Source organism: Callorhinus ursinus, unplaced genomic scaffold, assembly GCF_003265705.2.
Source record: "Callorhinus ursinus isolate GAN/ISIS: 27379988/994484 unplaced genomic scaffold, GSC_fseal_2.0 scaffold1, whole genome shotgun sequence".
Taxonomy (NCBI): Eukaryota; Metazoa; Chordata; class Mammalia; order Carnivora; family Otariidae; genus Callorhinus; species Callorhinus ursinus.
In genome coordinates this window covers 147,839,833-147,860,389 of record NW_027397063.1, presented here as the reverse complement: position 1 = coordinate 147,860,389, position 20,557 = coordinate 147,839,833, and the positions used below count along the sequence as shown (strand labels likewise).

General features: G+C 37.0%; 1 protein-coding gene across 7 annotated transcripts in view; it reads right to left on the bottom strand.

The window, feature by feature from the left end:
• The window catches only part of TOPAZ1 (testis and ovary specific TOPAZ 1), a 122,710-nt gene that overhangs the window by 1,332 nt on the left and 100,821 nt on the right, over positions 1-20,557 (bottom strand). For 4 of the 7 annotated variants that reach the window (XM_025884982.2, XM_025884990.2, XM_073902711.1 and 1 more), the window contains 3 exons: positions 9,731-9,895; positions 8,035-8,238; positions 2,702-2,885 (listed from right to left, as the gene is read on the bottom strand). In XM_025884982.2, coding sequence (XP_025740767.1) covers positions 2,702-2,885; positions 8,035-8,238; positions 9,731-9,895 — 553 coding nt within the window. Of the gene's footprint in view, positions 1-841; positions 964-2,701; positions 2,886-8,034; positions 8,239-9,730; positions 9,896-20,557 lie in introns of all 7 variants that reach the window. The other 3 variants (XR_012381251.1, XM_073902705.1, XM_073902727.1) reach the window with 3 other exon arrangements.

Genomic DNA, 20,557 nt, shown 5'->3' with positions numbered 1-20,557 from the left:
TTGTGTTCACTGTATCCTGCTCCTGGCACCTGTAGGGCCCAACAGCAGGGTGCGAGAATGAGTCTACTTGCATTAATACCTTAGTGTGATGCACAGAGTGGTGCGAGTGAGAACTTCAGCTTGGTCACCAAGGGGTCACAGAGTTGTCACAGAGAGGTCACAGAGAAGGAGGACTGGCAGGTGCCTTCTACTACATTCTAGCTTAGTGGTGCCTAAAATCTGGTAGACTGGGCATATGCCAACTAGGTGCAGTTTTTGAAAGTCTAAAGATGAATAAAATTCTCTCTGAGAGAGGTTAGTGTAACAAGGCAGGTCTTAGTATGATAATAATAGAGAAAATAATATTGTTTGGGACAAAGTTAAAGATTTAGGCATGTCACTAGTTATGCACTGAGGTCACAAATACCCCCAAAATTCAACAATGAATAAAAAGGCTGCATATATATGGGGCATGGAAAGCTATGAGAAAATTAGACCCTCCTCAGGAAGTTGGGGAGCCCAAATGCCTCATGCCACTTACAGTGCACAGAAGTAAACAAGGAGGCCCTCAGAAAAGAACAGAGCTACTAAAAAAAAAAAAAAAAGAAAAAGCTAATTGTAGTGGGTTTTTAAAAAATTGTGGACCTAAAATAAATTATTTCCTGGGGTGCCTGGGTGGCTCAGTTGGTTAAATGTCTGACCCTTGACCTCAGCTCAGGTCTTGATCTCAGGGTTGTGAATTCAAGCCCAGTGTGGAACCTACTTAAAAAAAATTATTTTCTGATTTTCTTCCCTTTAAGTATGGGCTAGGTTAGATGACTCACTATCACACATGGAATTAGGCAGAAATGACAGCATGTACCTTTGGACACTGGTTATTAGATGACAATTCTTCCTGGGTCTCTGCATTTCTAGAAGTTTTGAGAGCAGAGACACTGACTACCTCTTGTTCTGCATTTCAAGGATGTTTATATAGTGGACCACCTTGAAAGACAAAGATAGGGTCTTCTAGAGCAAAGGGTAGGTTTGCTTATAGCCTTATAAGATGGAGATGGTATTTCCCTTCAAAGCAACAGGGCAAGGCATGCTTATCATTCACTGTAACAGATTTAGGTCCCCTAAAGTTCAAGATTACTCTTCTATAACAGAACCCCAGTGTATGTGCAGGTATCCAGCTGGGCCCATCTGTGGGACTTGGGGAGCAGAACAAGAGATACAAATATGCAGATAATTATACTGCTTGCTGTACCATAAATAATAACATCTGTCTCCAATGCAAGAATCTTGTGTCTTAGGGGCACCTGGGTGGCTCAGTTGATTAAGCGACTGCCTTCCGCTTGGGTCATGATCCCAGGGTCCTGGGATCGAGCCCCACATCGGGCTCCCCGCTCAGCGGAGAGCCTATTTCTCCCTCTCCCTCTGCCTGCCACTCCCCCTGCTTGTGCTCTCTCTGTGTCAAATAAATAAAATCTTAAAAAAAAGAATCTTGCGTCTTATGCTAGGATCTAGGAAGCCGTGTCAGATTGACTGGTAGCCTGCAAACAGGGTGAAATTGAGAGCCTTCACAGTTCTTGATATAGGTCATAAAAGGCACTGTAGCTTCCTCCTTGCCTTTTCTCTCTTGGATCACTCACTCAGAGAAGTTAGCTGTCTGTCATGAAAACACTCAAGGACCTGAGGATTCTTGGCAACAGGTATGTTAGTGAGCCATCTAGAAAATGGATCCTCCAGCCTCAGTCAAACCATCAGGTAGGTGACCTCAACTCCTGACCAACTCAGAGATCCTGAGCCAGAACCATACTGCTAAGCTACTCCAAAATTCCTGACCCACAGAAACTAAAATAATATTTGCTGTTTTAAGCTGTTTGGAGATAATTTATATGCAGTAATAGATACCTGATAGGATATCCAATCTGATGATATGGTTTATAATACCAATAAACTGAAGCAAAATTCTTGTCAAGAAACTCTAAAACAGGAAACCCATGAGATCTTTATTAGTTTTCTGTATAGGCTGATAAGAAATCTGAGTGGTATAAGCCTACATTCTGGGACTTTGAACAAAATTATTTGAAGAGATACCAGTCTGGTCCAACAGCTACATTATAATATTACGCATTTATAACAACATTTTAAGATCTAGAAATTAGGCTGATAGCTTTATTTTCAACAGAATTCTTTACTGAGCCAAATAAACTATTACATATTTCCCTTTTAGACCTGGTTTTTAGATCTTTTGTGTTGACCAGAAAGATAAGTAACTTTTAGATACCTATCTAAAAACTATCTGTACACAAGAAAGACTGATACTTAAAGAGGGTCCATTTCTTTGAACATCTGACAGCATTTTTGAAGTTGCTAATGTGTTTATTAAATGCTACCAGCTTGTTTGGTTTTAAGTCTCAAACAGGTCAAATCCTTTTTCAATTTAAATGTTACCAATGTTCGTAAATACATACATATACTAGTGTGTATATTATCAAAGTTTGTAAATATATACATATACTAGTGTGTAAATACATACATACACTAGTGTAAATACATACATATACTAGTATGTATGTATATGTACATATATATGTATATATGTGTGTATATATAAAGTATGCATAAAAATATACATAATATTTATTATAAAATGTAATACATAAAAACATTTACATCCTAGGTCAGGTGTATGGAGCCATGATCTACTTTTAGCATGCAGTTAGAAATTACCAACCTTTTCAAAACTATCTGCAGTATCTGTGTAGAAGTTCCAGGACTCTGAATACTACTAGCATTAGATACTAGGAAGATTTCAATAGCTAAAAGCATTTCAATCTCAGATAAATAAGAAGGAATCAGTAGAAGTTTTCGGTATAAATTTCCCTCCAACGGTGGGTAGCAACCCAATGAAAGGGCACCTGGAAATCAAATAATAGATCAAACTTTACAAAACCCCAACAGGTGAAAAGTTAGACTTCCACAGGTGATAATTACATTACAGAATGATTCTTCACATCAGTAGGTTTATTATACAAATTATATGGTGGTGAGCTTATCCTAGTACATTTGATATTATTCTTTGTAAAATACTTCTGAAACATTAAATATGAAGAAATAGATCTTAAAAACTCTCCTAAAAACTACTTTTGAGCCTCATTGTGGCAACTGCCCATTTATTTCAAGCCATAGTCAACACAACATAATTTCAGAATTTAACTGAAAAAACCAGAATAGTGCCTTGGGTTTTGTTTAAATGGGATCTGGTCTAATAGCAACTACATATATTGTAATTATTGCCTATCCTGAATTATGAATCCAAAATGTAGAAAAAAAGTAGAAACTATAATTTGAAGATTTTTCTGTCACCCAGATATACTATTTTTGAGCATTTATTTATGTGCTGTTATAGTTTGCATAATAAACATTTACTGTTCGACTCTATGTCTGACATTGAGCTAAGCATTATTTAGATATAAAAATAAATAAAATACGTATCTTTCCTGTAGGTGCTCAGTGTGTTGTAGGTGTTCACCAATTCATGTTCTAAAAATTTTACTTTTCAAAAGAAGAGATTTAATTTTTAAACTATTTAGGTGCTTATTACAAATGATATGTAGGGAAATCCCCTTAAGTCCTAAGACATCCAACCTGTATATAGACAATATTATACTGTCATGTTTTACTGAAACCAATTTAAATCTGTATGTAAAATTTGTTTAAAATGTTTTGTTAAGATAAATTCTTTAAGAAATCTAATGTGGATGATGATGGTTAATCTTTGAGGACTTACTATGTGCCAGGAACCTGTGTTAAACACATAGGTTTTACCTAATTTTAACTGACAGTTTACTACTTTTGAAATCAGGTACAGTGACTCCCACATTATAGGTGAAGGGGCTTTGGGAATCACCCCAGCCTTCTGACCCCACAGATTTTGGATTCCTAAATACTAGGTAGTCCCACCTCCCTAGGTCACTTCTAGGACTAACACTATAACTCATTAACCTTCCTAGCTACTGATAAGTATAATTTACATATATTCTTGTTTTACTTTGCTGACCAGATGAGGAAAACAAAAAATAACAAATTGAATAGAAATTTACTATCATTAACTTTTTTCCCCTAAAAGCAAATATGAAAAGAAAAATATTCCCATTTGGTTTTAGGGGGAAAACATAATGGAAAGACACACTAATAACATCTCCCTTCCTGACTTTCCGGCTCTGAGAGAAAATCAGTATTTTTAGGACTAGTGAGAGCAAATCAGCAGCATCAGGAAGGCAAATTTACTGTCCCTGGACAGTTTCCTTTTGATTAGTTTGAAAACAAAAAGCAAAGCCAAGCCATAAAGAAAGTGAAAGACAATTCACAGAGTGGAGGAAAAAAAAATCGAAATTCATGTATTCGACATGGGACTTGCACTCAGGGCGTGTATGTATCTGTATGTGTATTATGTGTGTACTCTTACAACAATAAAACCAATTTAAAAATGTACAAAGAGGGCGCCTGGGTGGCTCAGTTGGTTAAGCGACTGCCTTCGGCTCAGGTCATGATCCTAGAGTCCCGGGATCAAGTCCCGCATCAGGCTCCCTGCTCAGCGAGGAGCCTGCTTTTCCCTCTAACCCTCCCCCCTCTCATGTACTCTCTCTCTCATTCTCTCTCAAAATAAATAAATAAATCTTTAAAAAAATAATAAAAAAATAAAAAAATAAAAATGTACAAAGAAAAAAAATGGGTAAAGGATTTCTCCACAGAAGATACATAAATGGCCAATAAGCACATGAAAAGGTGTTCAACATCATTAGTCATTAGGATTATGCAAAATCAAAACCACAATGAAATATCACTTTATATCCACCAAGAAACCTAAAATAAAAACCACAGTGTAATAAGTGTTGGTGAAGAGATGAAGAAAATGGAAATCTCAAACTTGAGTGGTGGGTATATAAACATAAAATGATGCAGATTCTTTGGGAAAATAGATTGGCAGTTTCTCAAAATAGTAAAACCATAGATTTACCATATGAGCCAGCAATTCTGCTCTCAAGAGAAATAAAAATATATCTCCACACAAAAACTTGTATGTGAATGTTTGCACAGTGTTATTAATAATAACCAAAAAGTGGAAACCACTCAACTGTCCATCAAAGGATGGATGGATAAATAAATTCCATACAATGGAATATTATTCAGCAATAAAAAGGAATAAAGTATTGATACATGCTACAACATGGATGAACCTTGAAAATATTATGCTAAGTGTAAGAAGCTAGTCATAAAAAACTACATACTGAATTATTTCACTTACGTGAAATGCCCAGAATGTGCAAATCCACAGAAATAGAGTAGATTACTCGTCTAGGGCTGGGTCAGCAGGAGGCATCTAGGGAATGCTAATGTGTTTAGGGTTTCTTTTTCTGGTGGTGCTGAAGATGTTCTAAAATTAGACTGTGATGATGGCTGCACAATTCTGTGAGTATAATAAAAACTAATGTGGGCGCCTGGGTGGCTCAGATGGTTGAGCGTCTGCCTTCGGCTCAGGTCATGATCCCGGGGTCGTGGGATCGAGTCCCGCATCGGGCTCCCTGCTGCTTGGGAGCCTGCTTCTCCCTCTGCTTCTCTCTCTCTCCCTCTGTCTCTCATGAATAAATAAATAAAATCTTAAATAAAATAAAATAAAATAAACTCCTTTAAACCTTTAAAAAAAAAAACTAATGCACTGTCCACTTTAAATGGGTGAGTTTTATGGTATGTGAAGTTATTTCAATAAAGCTGTATAAAATAATAAAAAAAAGAAGCAAAACAAAGGCATTGGCACCACAGTCTTAACAGTGTTTTGATGAAAAAGCCATCTGCCCAGAATCAAGTACTACTAGATTGATTATAAGGCACTGAAAGGCTTTTTAGAGTGGTAACTATGTGTGAAGATAAATCTAAAGAAAGATCCAGTGATATTTTAAATGTCAACATTGTCAGGAAATAAGATGTTTTGAAGACTGATCAATGATTGTAAATTACTCATATCATTCTATAACTCAGGTACATTTTAAAGAAAAAAACAGACACCTGGGTGGCTCAGTCGGTTAAGCATCTGCCTTTGGTTCAGGTCATGATCCTGGGGTCCTGGGATCGAGCCCGACATCTGGCTCCCTGCTCGGGAGCAGGGAGTCTGCTTCTCCCTCTCCCTCTGCCTCTGCCTCTGCCCCTCCCCCTGCTTGCCCACTCTCTCTCTTTTTATAAATAAATAAAATCTTAAAAAAAAAAATACTCTGTCCTATACCTCACCTACATAAGTCCCAGAAGTTCACTGCATATGAAACTAGGCATAGATGTGTTTAGATAAGAGGAAAAGTGCTAGTAAAAAAGGTACTGAATTGTACTAGCCATGAATTGTTTTAACACTACTTAAAAAGAAAAACTCTAAAAATAAATTATGATTAGGACTGGAAGAATTTGGGGGGGAAATGGGGAATGACTGCTAATGGATATGGGGTTTCTTTTTGGCATGATGAAAATGTTCTAAATGAACTGTGGTGATGGCTGCACAACTGTGAATAACTTACCACCACTATAAATGGGTGAACTGTAATGGTATTTGAGTTGTATCTCAATAAAGCTGTTAATAAAAAATTCTACAAGTTTAAGTTTAGCTGCTTTAATACAAAATCTTATTTCCAACTAAAAAACAGATATTCATAGAAATCTCATTGAAATGTTTCCAAGTTTAGGTTTTGTTCCTGTCGCATATAAACACCTCTAATTGTTCAATTTGGGGAACATGCCATTATTAACAATTATTTGGAAAATAAACCCCATTAACATTGATTCTAAAAACTAAAATCAAGGAGTTATAGCAAGCAGTACATATATACTTTGTGTGTGATTTCTAGTAATCTGCAGGGAAATAGTATAAGGAGTTGAAACATAACCACAAAATTGAAATGAGGTGTTTATGAACAAACTAAATTTCTGATCATCCTTAAAAAAAAAAACTCTGCTTTCAAAACTTTTGATTAACCCAGTACATAATCTGTATACATGTAACTGAAATGAAATTTTACCAAATAATACTTAACCTTACTACCTGTAATGTATGCTAAGGTTTTCTTTCTTGTTTCATTGGGGAAAAAAGTCACCACCGGCTTAACTGATCACAGCTGGCAGTGTGAAAAACACTTCCAAGTGCTGTTGGGATGGCTGGGATGTTTGGCAAATCTGGCACAGTAGTGACACACAGTAGGCACTCAAATGTTTGTTATATACATGGCAGTCAAAGAAATAGAAATTCAAGGGCGCCTGTGTGGCTCAGGTCATGATCTCAGGGTTGTGAGATCAAGCTTAGGATTCTTTCTTTCCCTCTCCCTTTGCCCCTCCCCCTCTCGCTCACACTTGCACGCTCTAAGAAAAAAAAGAAAAGAAACGGAAATTTAAGACAAATTCCTGCAGGAAGGCAGAAAAGAATTGTTTTCTGGATCTAGATTCTATACGAAATTACTTCCCAATTCAAATACCTGTGAGATGGCTGGGACTAGAGAAAGCATTAGTTTTCGAGGCTTACTGGTTAAGGAGAAACAACTGTAAACAGATTAACAAAGTTCTATTACTAGGAACCGTGCAAAAAACTATGTATCATGTTCAGTAATGGCAGCCTTTGCACTTCCTATGTGGCCTGCTATAAAATATTCTAACTTATAAAGATCAGGGATATGGCAGGGATGAATAAAATATATAAACACTCCTTAAACTTCATTCTACCCATTTATTTTACTCCTATATATTTATAAGCTATGCCAAACTAGTTCAAATGCTGTCATTTATTTCCTTTGTGCACCCTCCAGTGGGCATACTAATGTGCAAAGAAATGAAGATATAGTAATTAGAAACCAGGGAAAGAACAGGTTTCAAAAGAGAGCACAAATCTGTGTAGACCACTATATTTGAATGTGTATCAAATGCTCTTTTTACATATTTAAATGCCTAGTCATAAAAATTATGCAAGCCTTCAGGGTTAGAAAAATCAAAGTCAAAACTAATATATCAAATATAAATTTTTTAAATGTAACTTACTTTTGTAGTGGGCTCTGGCTTTGAGCCATAAACAACTCCTTCCTAAAGAAGTAATTAATCTTCTAAGAAAGGAGAAATCAATAGGGATGTTCTTTGAAATCATGAATTCTGCCACAGAGGATGACATACCAAGACTGTTGCTTTCTATACAGGCATCTAGAAGTTTATTAAAAAGAAGGCTATACTGTGAGACCTCCACAGTTTCTGGAAAAAAAAAAAAAGATATGAAATCGATCTAGCTTAGTCTCTCCATCTTCTCTCTCACTACTTTTCTTTTCTCTGTGCTCCCATTGGCACTTTGCTACCCACTATGGGAGTCACAGTCATTAAAATGCAATCATCTTATATATTCTCTAAGAAACAAATAAGCATTCAACAAAAGCAAACTCATTCATTTACTTTGTAACAAAGAATAAGAAAGGAAGCTTGACAACTATTGCAGAGGCTGCATTAAATACCCATTCGTGATCCCCATGTGTCTGCATCTTCAGTGTCTCAAAATGAATGACTTGCACAGTTCTGCTTGCATTGTCTACATACAGTTCAGACCTCAGACTTAATTTCCTATGACTAAAAATAAATCACCCCCTCATAGTATTTTCTCTCAAATTAAAAACAAATCTTTTATTGGGCATTTCTAGTTCAATTCCTCACTTAGAAGAAAGTGAAGTCACTTGGAGACTGCCAAGTCTTTTATTCACTATATTCAGTCAGTTCAATCTATAACCTAGACTCTGGTCTTTATCACTTTATCTGCAGCATCCTTTAGTGATCTAGGCCTTAGCAGGAAATTAATCTCCTTACCTTTTAGTCTCTTCCTAAACATCTCCACCAGTGGAACTTTCCTGTAACACTGACTGACAAAGCACTGTGGGAGGCCCTCAGGTTAACATTCTGATGAAGTGGTAACCTGCCACTCTGAACTCACTGCTCAGCTCATTTTGACCCAAAGCTTTTGCTCATGCTTCCCTTAACATGGACTCTCTTCCTATTCATACTTGACATACTCAGACTTGAGCGTTAGGATCCGAGAGCACTACCTCCTATGGCCCACATTAACGTTCCCTTTCTTTGAACTTGGCATTTGCTAGTTTCCTCCATTTATTTCATGTTTCCCTATGTTCCAAGGTAATGGAAACTAAGCTCTATATTTATATACATAGTAATTAATAAAAGAAGTATTCTTCATTATTCTAATGCAATGAATTTTTACCACATGAAGCTTGCTGGGGCATTACTGTTTGTTTGCTGCTGACCTGACAGGTAGAGAAAGGGGACTGACAAAAACAGTTGGGAACTTCTGACAACCCAAAGGTGAGCACCTCTGCTTTAAAAAAACAAAACCAAACAAAGAAAAGCATATTCAATTTTCAGTGAACACATTTTGCAGAAAACAATTTCATTAAAAATATATGCTCAACCAAAACAGGTGCAGAACTGTTTCTTATTTAAACACCAGATGGGGACACCTGGGTAGCTCAGTCCGTTAAGCGTCCGCCTTCAGCTCAGGTCATGATCCCAGGGTTCTGGGATCAAGTCCTGCATTGGGCTCCTTGCTTGGTGGAGAGTCTGCTTCTCCCTTTGCCTGCCCACCCCTGCCCCCGCTTGTGTGTGTGTGCACGCACTCTCTGACAAAATGAAATCTTAAAAAATACCAGATGGACAAGAGATTAATTGAAACTTTTAAAAAACATACCTTGAGAATTTTGAAAACCTGGTAGATTTTGCAAAACTTCAAATGTCTGTCTGTAAAGGCTCTTGGCTAAGATTTCATGTGCAATTGTACAGAGCAGATTATGTCGATTGAGTACATCCAGTCTATCACAAGGCCACAGTGGTGTATTGATGATCCATTCTGACTCTTCCAAAAAGAAAAAGGTACTAATACTTTATACTATGGAAATTACACTTAAGAATATAATCACAACTGTTTTCAAATATGGTAAGTATCAAAACTTAAGTATGTGTTCAGAAAAGATAACAATGACTCAAATTTATTAGAAACAACTTATATAGTGATGATCACCATCCTAAGGAGATGCAAACTAATAAGCGCTTTGTTATATGTATTTTTTAATTAATCATTTTTCTAAGTGTACTAATCAGTTATTGATTCTGAAGTTAATGTTTATTTTTGCATGACAATAATGTTTTGATTATAGTGAATATTTGTTATAATGTAAAATATTATTTGTGTGGACAAGTTTAACAATTTTACAATAAAGAATACATAATTTAGGGGCCGCTGGGTGGCTCAGTCAGTTAAGCATATGACTCTTGATTTCGACTCAGGTCATGATCTCAGGGTTGAGATAGAGCCCTGCTCAGTGAAGAATTGGCTTGAGATTCTCTCCTTCCCCTCTGCCCCTCCCCCTGCTCACGCACTCTCTCTCTCTCTCTCTCTCAAATAAAGGGGAGCCTGGGTGACGCAGTCAGTTAAGGGTCAGACTCTTGGTTTCAGCTGCTTGGGTTGTGATCTCAGGGTCAGGAGATTGAGCTCTGTGTTGGGCTCCACAATCAGTGTGGAGTATGCTAAAGTTTCTCTCTCTCTCTGTCCCTTCCCACATTCGTGCCCTCTCTCTCTCTCTCTCTCTCTGAAATAAATAAATCTTTAAAAAATAGAATACATAAATAAAATCTTTAAAAAAATACATAATTTAATTAGTTTAGTTATTTTGAAGAACAGTTCCCCCCCAATTTCTTAAACAATTTTTATTATATTTTATATGTACACAAGAATATCCAACATACATAAGTTAAAAAAACATAATAAAGTTTTATGTACCCTTCATTCAGCTTTAAAAAAAAGAATATTACCTATAATGCTGAAGTTCCTTAATTTCTGCCTGATTTGCACATTAAAAGCAATAGGAAACTGTAATAGAGAACACTGAGGTGCTAAAATATTAGATATGTCAATATTTCATCATTTATCTAATTCCCTCCATCATCATACACAAGATACATAAATGAAACATTGTTATATAACACCCAAGTCACATTTCCGTGTTCTTTTTTAACTTGACTAAGTGCAGGAGTCATGTATTCTTTTTCTTTTTTGGCCTTCCCAGCACAGTGAATACAAACAGTATTAAAGAAAGATTTGGCAATTCACGTACACAGTGCCAAAATAAAGCCTTAATTATCCAGTATAACTTTATATTTTATTTATTTATTTGACAGAGAGAGAGAGTGCGCACACAAGCAGGGGGAGCGGCAGGCAGAGGGAGAGAGAGAAGCAGGCTCCCCGCTGAGCAGGGAGCCCAATGTGGGACTCGATCCCAGGACCCTGGGATCATGACCCGAGCCGAAGGCAGACGCTTAATGACTGAGCCACCCAGGTGCCCTCCAGTATAACTTTAAAATGAGCTTTGTCTTTAAATTACTAGAGCCCACTTGATTGACTGATTGCTTGACTTGCCTTATAGTATGTGCTAGGCAATGTTTTATAAATATTGTTGCTCATTTAAACAGATACTTTCATTAATTTACTCCCAAATTTGCTTAAATTTTAATATATAGAGAAATTTAAGTGAACTTATTATCTTCTGAAAGACTACATAAATCAGCTGTTAAAACATAATTCCCGGGGTGCCTGGGTGGCTCAGTCATTAAGCGTCTGCCTTTGGCTCAGGTCATGATCCCAGTGTCCTGGGATCGAGCCCCGCATCGGGCTCCCTGCTCAGCGGGAAGCCTGCTTCTCCCTCTCCCACTCCCCCTGCTTGTGTTCCCTCTCTCACTGTGTCTCTCTCTGTCAAATAAATAAATAAAATCTTTATAAAACAAAAAACAAAAAACAGTATTTCCATTTTCCCCATAATTCCCAAAAGTAAAACCACTAAATCACCATTCCTTATAAACTGAATTGTATTTTTATCAAATAAGTTCAATTATTTTTTGTTAAACGTATATCTGGTAGATATGTCATATTTATAAAAAGTAGACTATGTGGCCTTTTTTTTTTATAACAATTGTATTGTTCTTCTTTATTTAGTACTCATTTTTTAATTATTAAGGTGGCATAATGGTCCCATTTTTTGAAAGAATAGATGGTATTTTAGGAGATTCATTTTGAAATCTTAACAAATTGTGTAGCTATCTTAAAAAATCTGAGTAAGTTGGCCATTTTATGTACCAAAGTTAACTGAGACTGGTAATGGGAAGTCATTTGTGAAATTAATAGCTTTTAACTAATCCACCCCATTCACAACTCTATCACTTTTATGAAAATTTTATAAGAACTCTTAGGAGAATTAAATTTTCAAAAACAAAAACCAGTTTACTCGTGTAAATACTAGTTTTATGGTGACAAAAGTTCTCATTGCATTAATCCTCATGTTTTTCTCTATTCCACGGTTGGGAATATTTTCCATTTGTCTAAAAAATCTCAAAGTGCAGGCAAATTTTCTATAATATCAATTCTTTATCTATGCATATTCAGTCATTATTCATGCAAGATTTTGAATATAGGGCACTAAGAATATAAAGACTATTAAGATGGTCTGCAGTGAATGAATTTCCAGGTTAGTCAGTGAGATTACCAAATTACTATCCTTTACCATAGTGAATACTGTATATACCATAAGGAATATCTAAAGATACCTTTCTCCCTTTAATATATACATTTAATATAATCCCAATCAAATTTCCTATAGAACTGTATGGAAAACTGATTCAATAACTCTGAAATTCATCCAAAAGAATAAGCACTTGAGAATGTAAATAATAGTTTTGGAAGAGAAGTGAAAGTGGTCTTGCCTAAATAGATATTATCGCATATTCTAAAGCTACATTAACTAAAAAGAGTTTGGTGCTACCACAGAAACAGAGATCCCTGGGAGAGAAAGCTAGAAGCAGTCACAAGATTCTAATATATAATAAAAGTGGCATTTCAAAGAAGTGAGTAAAGGGTGAGCTATGACGTTTTGGGGAAATAAAATCACATTCCTACCTCATATCAAAATTTAAAACTGGTAATGAACCAAAAATTTTGAAAAACAAAGGGTAAATATATAATTTTGAGATAGCCAAGGACTGCCTTAAAGCATGATACAAAACAAAAATTAGTAATAATTTAAAAAGCAGAAACAGACCCATTAATACTGAGAATAAACTGTGATGGGGAGGGGATGGACAAAATAGGTCAAGGAGAGTGGGAGATACAGGCTTCTAGTTATGGAATGAATAAGTCATGGGAATAAAAGGTATAGCACAGGGAATATAGTAAATGGTATTCTAATAGTGTTGTATGGTGACAGATGCTAGCTACGCTTGTAGTGAAAATTAACATAATATATAGAGATGTTGAGTCACTATGTTGTACACTTAAAACTAATGTAATATAGTGTGCCAGCTATACTAAAAAAGGAATATTAAAAAAATAAAAAGTTATACAAAAAAGAATACTAAAAGGATAAAAAGCAGTTTAAGTAGAAAAAAAGTCAGGTGGGCAAAAGAAGAAAAACAAAAATGCAAAAATATCATAAAGTTAAAGGAAAATGAAAAGCTAAAAAAAATATTTGCAAATATCCAACAGATCAAGGACTAATATCTTTTTTTAATTTTATTATGTTATGTTAGCCACCATACAGCACATCATTAGTTTTTGATGTAGTGTTCCATGATTCATTGTTTGTGTATAACACCCAGTGCTCCATGCGATATGTGCCCTCCTTAATACCCATCACTGGGCTAACATCTTTAATATTAATTAAGACTAGTCAGTGAGATTGCCAAATAACTTTATTATTGATTAATAATATTATTAAGATAGAACTATCATAATATTTTTTTAAAGATTTTATTTATTTGACAGAGAGAGAGAGCAAGAGAGGGAACACAAGCAGGGGGAGTGGGAGAGAGAGAAGCGGAGAGAAGCAGGCTTCCCACTGAGCAGGGAGCCCGATGTGGGGCTCAATTCCAGGACCCTGGGATCATGACCTGAGCCGAAGGCAGACGCTTAATGACTGAGCCACCCAGGCGCCCCAGAATATTAAGGGGCATAATTTACAGTATGGTTTTTCCTGAGTGTGAATATATGCATCACTGATGGTAAGTACCTGACTGGTTTTTCAGTTACATTATAATTTTAGTAATTTATTTGTGTATTACAAAATTTATAAAAATAAAAGAGCATGTTAAGTATAAAAACCAGATTAAACTGGTTATTTTATAGATATTATTGTTCAGGATGAGACCAAGCTAGTTGATTTACTTTTAAAATTATGTTTATATTTTGGGGCGCCTGGGTGGCTCAGTCACTTAAGCATCCAACTCTTGATTTCGGCTCAGATCATGATCTCAGGGTCCTGGGATCAAACCCCACATTGGGCTCCATGCTCAGCAGGGAGTCTGCTTGAGATTTCTCTCTCTCCTTCTCCTTCTCCCCCTCTCCCTGCTCATGTGCACTCTCTCTCTCTAAAATAAATAAATCTTTAAAAAAATGTTTATTTTAAAAATATAAATGATCACTATAAAAAATTAAAGCAACAGAAAAGTACAAAGAAGAAATTAACAAAAATCTAAATCACTGAAAATGACCAGTGCTCATATTTGATGAAAATTATTTGGGGGCACCTGGGTGGCTCAGTTGGTTGGGTAGACTGCCTTTGGCTCAGGTCACGATCCCGTAGTCCCAGGATCGAGTCCCGCATCGGGCTCCCTGCTCAGCGGGGAGTCTGCTTCTCCCTCTGACCCTACCCCCTCTTGTGCTCTCTAATAAATAAAATAAAATCTTAAAAAAAAAAACAAAGAAAATTATTTGGGAAAGAGGTGTCAATGACCTAAATAATGGCTATGCCTACATAGGTAGATATAAGTGAAACTGTTATATGAAAACAGAGACTGAAAAGATGGCCTGGCCTAACACAACATTGTGCTGAACAGAACCATCCACTGATTGAAAATGAAGACGACAGAGTTTTTCCCAAATATTAACACTGTTTATATGCTTATATTAGTACTGCAGTAACAGTCACTGGTCTAGGTATTCAGGTTAACCTGTACGCTAAATTTCCTACTATAAAAATATTAACACTTTTCTAAACAAACCAAAACACACACACACACACACACACACACACACGTACACACATACTTTAAACAATTCCAGCCTACAACAATAGAGATGGACCTTGAGAGCATTATGCTAAGTGAAATAAGTGAAAAAGAGAAAGACAAATACTGTATGATCTCACTTTAAAAAAAACAAACTCCTAGGGCTGCCTGGGTGGCTCAGTTGGTTAAGCATCTGTCTTCGGCTCAGGTCATGATCCTGGGGTCCTGGGATCAAGCCCTGCGTCAGGCTCCCTCCTCAATGGGGAGTCTGGTTCTCCCTTTCTCTCTCCCTCTGCCCCTCCCCCCTCTTGTGCACTCTCTCACATAAATAAATAAAATCTTTAAACACACACACACACTCCTAGAAAAAGAGATCAGATCTGTGGTTACCAGAGGTGGGGGGTAGGGAAATGGATGAAGGTGGTCAAAAGGCACAAACTCCCAATTATAATACTGTGGAGGTAATATACAACATGGTGACTATAGTTAACACTGCTGTATGACATACAGGAAAGTTGTTGAGAGTAGATCCTAAGAGTTCTCATCACAAGGGAAAAAAACATTTTTTTCTTTTTCTTTTATCTATATGAGATGATAGATATTAGCTAAACTTACTATACTAATCAATTCACAATATATATGCCATTATACTATACTCCTTAAACTTACACAGTAGTGTATGTCAATTATATCTCAATAAAATTAGGAGAAAGTCTAAATGAAAAACTCCTCCATACATTTCCTCCCTAGGAAGGTGCAAAGATAGTTAAAGGAAAAAAATCCACAAGTAATGCATAATAAAAATGGTAATACCTATAGGGGAATGACTTGACGAAGTGTGGTTTAGGGACACAAGGGGAGGTGTGAGAAGTCCCCATGTGAGAGAGCTGTAGGGTAGTGGTATTCAAAGTGAGGTTCCCAGACCAGCATCAGCATCAGCAACATCTGAGAACTTCTAAGTAATGCAAATTCTCAGGACCCATCCCAGACTTAATGAATCAGAAAATCTGGGAATGGGCCAAGCAATTTGTGTTTTAACAATCTTTCAGGGTGTTCTGATGGTCAGCTTTGAAAATCACTGTCTTGGATTTATAAAAACAAGATCGGAATCACCATCTTCCTCAGGTGGCTGGCTAAGTTAGATCCAGGTCTGTTTATGTGGTTTGTGCTTTGGTCCTAGTTGCAATTTTATAAAGCCCATTTAGAGGAAAGACTAGGAAAATAACAGTACTGGTATAAGGCTTAAAAATATGGATTTGCAATCAGACAGACCTGGATTAGAATTCTTGCTCTATACTTATTTGCTGTGTGATCCTCTCTGAACCTCAGTGTCTTCATCTTGGGATACTTTCACCTACCTCATGGGGCTAGTATTGATTAAATGAGATGACACAAGTAACACACTTAGCACAATGCTTTGGTATATAGCAAATACATTCAATCAATAATGAAGAGAAAGACTAAAATCTGAAAACAGACCAAGAACACGAACTAGTAATTCACAAAAAGTAAGTACAAATGGAAAAAAAGGAGAAAGAGTTAAATTTTCTAATAAGCAATTAAATGCAAAGTAAAGCAGTAAATATCACTTTTCCCCTATCAAACTAGCAAAGAGATAAGAAAAGTAATATTCAAAAAATAATACTGGGGAGGGTGTTTCATAACATGCATCTTCATACACGGGTAAGACTAAAATTATTATAACCTTTCTAAAGGTGTAGGGTACTTTTGTATTCCATTCCAAGAGATAAGACCTGGAATGGAAAGTACTGATAGCCAAATTAGGGTTTGTATAACTGGAATGCACCAGTCTGTCTGATAACTAAAAACCATAATATTGGGCACTAACACTTGGACTGTTTATATACACCTATGACTCCTTAAAAGGACAATGTCTGTATAGAAGAAATACCTATGCAATAGTTCTCTAGGATTTTCTTACAAAGGGAGGCTTTTTAATAAACTTAAAATAACTTGACGCAAATCTGAATGGGAGTAAGGGCAAATCTACCTAGCAATACCATCAGAATTTATCCTAAGAATGTAATATTAGCAGGGATGTTTAGCAGGGATTATTGTTTTTCAGAGACATCTGAAAACAAACTAGACCAAGAAAAGTGGATCCATAGAAATATTTATATAAATATATATATCACTTCATTATTTATATATCTATATTTATATAAATATATATATTACTTCATAAGAGAGAAAACCATGCATCCCAGTAAGTGATGTTGTAGAAGACTATTCTTTTTCACAGAAAGATATCCATAGAAAGACTGTTCCCTGAAAAAAAAAAATGCAAGGTACAAAAAGAGTATGTATAGTAACATTAAAGCAGTTAACAGTCTTTCTGGGTGGGCTGCATAAGGAATTTCTATCATCAGTTTTTCTTATCTACATTTTATTTCTTGATAATATGTGTTACTTACATTAAGGCAATAAAATTTAAAGTTCAAGGGCAGCTTCTCAAGAAATGGCATAACTTTTTACAAAATGTATATTCAAAGGGTTAAGACACTTATTCTTCAGCCTCCAAACAATCATTACATATATTATGGTTTTAAGGCTCTTTTTTATGCTGGTAGGGGAGAAGGCAGGAATTTATTGTTCAATTGCCAAGACAGAAGCTACTAGTCCTGAGAAAGAGTTTTAAATGTCAAACTAAAACTCCAAAACAATAGATTTCTTCTCATCATAAAGTCTGCCACTCACTAAAATGTGTAAAATATTCTGCATTTCTCAAACATAACTAATGTATTCTTCTATAAAAAGTTTAGTAGGTAATAAGTGCATATTTTTCCAAAAGGAAAAAATACAGAAAAAACATATGTAAAAAGTTAATCTGCCACTTATCCCTGTCCTCCAAGTACTCAATTCCTCTTCCCAGAAGCAACCACAATCATTTATTTCTTATGCATCCTTCTACAAATATTTTAAGGGTATAAAAGCAAATATGTATTTATCCATATTATTTATTTTTGTTACTGTACACACTGGTCTGCACATTCCTTTTTTCACCTGGCAATAGATCCTGGAGATCATTCCAAATGAGTATCTGTAGGTCTGCCTCATTCTACTCCATCATATGGCTATCACACAGTTAATCAACTGGTACTCTCTTAATGGACATTTAAATTATATGAATCCTTTGTTATCACTGTTGATGGTAAAAAAAAAAAAAAAGATTCTGGATAACTTACAGTACATACCCTTGTGTTTGTAGGAGAAATTCCTAGGAATAAAGATGATATATAAAAGGAAATATTCACTCTTAAATTGTGACAGATATTTAGCCCAAAACCCCTAAAGACAATGTATATGAATGGCTGTTTCCCTATACTCTCAGGAAAAGCATATCATTAAACTCTTATTTTGCTAGTCTGATAGGTGTTTTGTAATTTTAATATGTATTTCTCTTATTATGAGTATTACTCACACGTACTACAAATGAGATAGAGATCTTTGTATTTCCTTTCTTAAGAAAGGTCTGTTTACTGCAGAATGCTTTTAAGAACAAAACCATTCTGGGGGAGGGGGCAAGATAGTAGCAGAGAAGGGGACCTCATTTCATCTGCTCCTTCAAATTTAGCTGGATATCAATAAGACCATTCTGAACACACATGAATTCAACCTGAGATGTAAGATTCATCTGGATCTCCACAAGCAGAAAAACAACAACTTTTTGCAAGGTAGGAGGTGCAGAACCTTGAATCTTCAGGGGAAATATCCGAAGATAAGTGGAGGGGGGAGGGAGCCTCCACAAGCAATCTACTCTGGTGAGAGTCACCCCATTCTGAAGAGGGCACAGGGGGCAAATAAGGGCAGAATTTTAAGTAGATCATTGTGGACTCAGGATTACAGGAGACTCAGAAAGAACGGGGGAGCCTGAACTGATAGAGTGCCAAGCAGTGGAGCAGGGACATTGGTTATGGTCAGTGAGCCTAGAGGGGAATTTCAGCTCTGGGCACCATAAACTGAGAGCCGAGGGGGTAGGGAGACTGACCTCTGCATGACCAGCCTGAAAAGGACTAGAAAATGCGGGCTAACATCCTAGGGGAGATATAGAACAGCTTGCACCAGCTACTCTGGAAAACAGAATGGAAGTTTCTCAAAAAGTTGAAAAGAGAGCTACCGTACGACCCAGCAATTGCATTACTGGGTATTTAACCCAAAGATATAAATGTAGAGATCTGAAGGGGTATGTGCACCCCAATGTTTATAGCAGTAATGTCCACAATAGCCAAATTATGGAAAGAGCCAAGCTGTCCATCAACAGATGAACGGATAAAGAAGATGTAGTGTATATATAAAATGGAATATTATGCAGCCATCAAAAAAACGAAATCTTGCCATTTGCAATGACATGGATAGAACTAGGTATTAGGCTAAGTGAAATAAGTCAATCAAAGACATTATCATATGATCTCACTAATATGAGGAATTCTAAATCTCAGGGAACTGAGGGTTGCTGGAGTGGCGGGGGGTAGGAGGGATGGGGTGGCTGGATGATAGACATTGGGGAGGGTACGTGCTATGGTGAGTGCTGTGAATTGTGTAAGACTGATGAATCACAGACCTGTACCTCTGAAACAAAAAATACATTATATGTTAAAAAAAAAAAGATAGTAGGAAGGGATAAATGAAGGGGAGGATCAGAGTGGGAGATGAACCATGAGAGACTATGGACTCTGAGAAACAAAATGAGGATTCTAGAGGGGAGGGGGGTGAGAGGATGGGTTAGCCTGGTGATGGGTAGAGCACATATTGAATGGAGCACTGGGTGTTATACACAAACAATGAATCATGGAACACTACATCAAAAACTAAAGCTGTAGGGGGGAGGAGCAAGATGGTGGAGGAGTAGGAGATCTAAATTTCGTCTGGTCCCAGGAATTCAGCTAGACAGGGATCAAACCATTCTGAACACCTACGAACTCAACAGGAAATCGAAGAAAAGAATAGCAACAACTCTCTGAACAGAAAAGTGACCACTTGCTGAAAGGTAGGACGTGCAGAGAAGTGAATCCGAAGTGATATTTGGGCAGATAGATGGCGGGGGAGGGGCCTCCATCGGCTGCTTCTGGTAAGTGATAGAGCAGCAGAGCACAAAATCGGAAATTTTAGAAGTCTGCTCTGCTGAGGGACTCGCTCCAGTGGCTAAGCGGGGGGTGGAACCCTCACTGGGACAGTGTGGTCTCAGGGCCCTTGGGGTCACAGAAAGACCGGGGGTGCTGAGTGCGGCAGAGCTCCCAGGTATCAGAGCGGGGAAGCCGGCTGCAGAGACGGAACCAAGGAGTGGCCTCTCAGCTTGGGGTTGCCATAAACCGGGATCCACAGGCACAGTCGGGACACTACACTTTGAGCAGGGACCCAACAAGCGGCGGATCGGGGAGACTCTCTGTCCTCCCCCCGGGGGGAGCAGTGCGGGGGCGCACCGCAGGAATCTGCTGGGTTTGGAGAC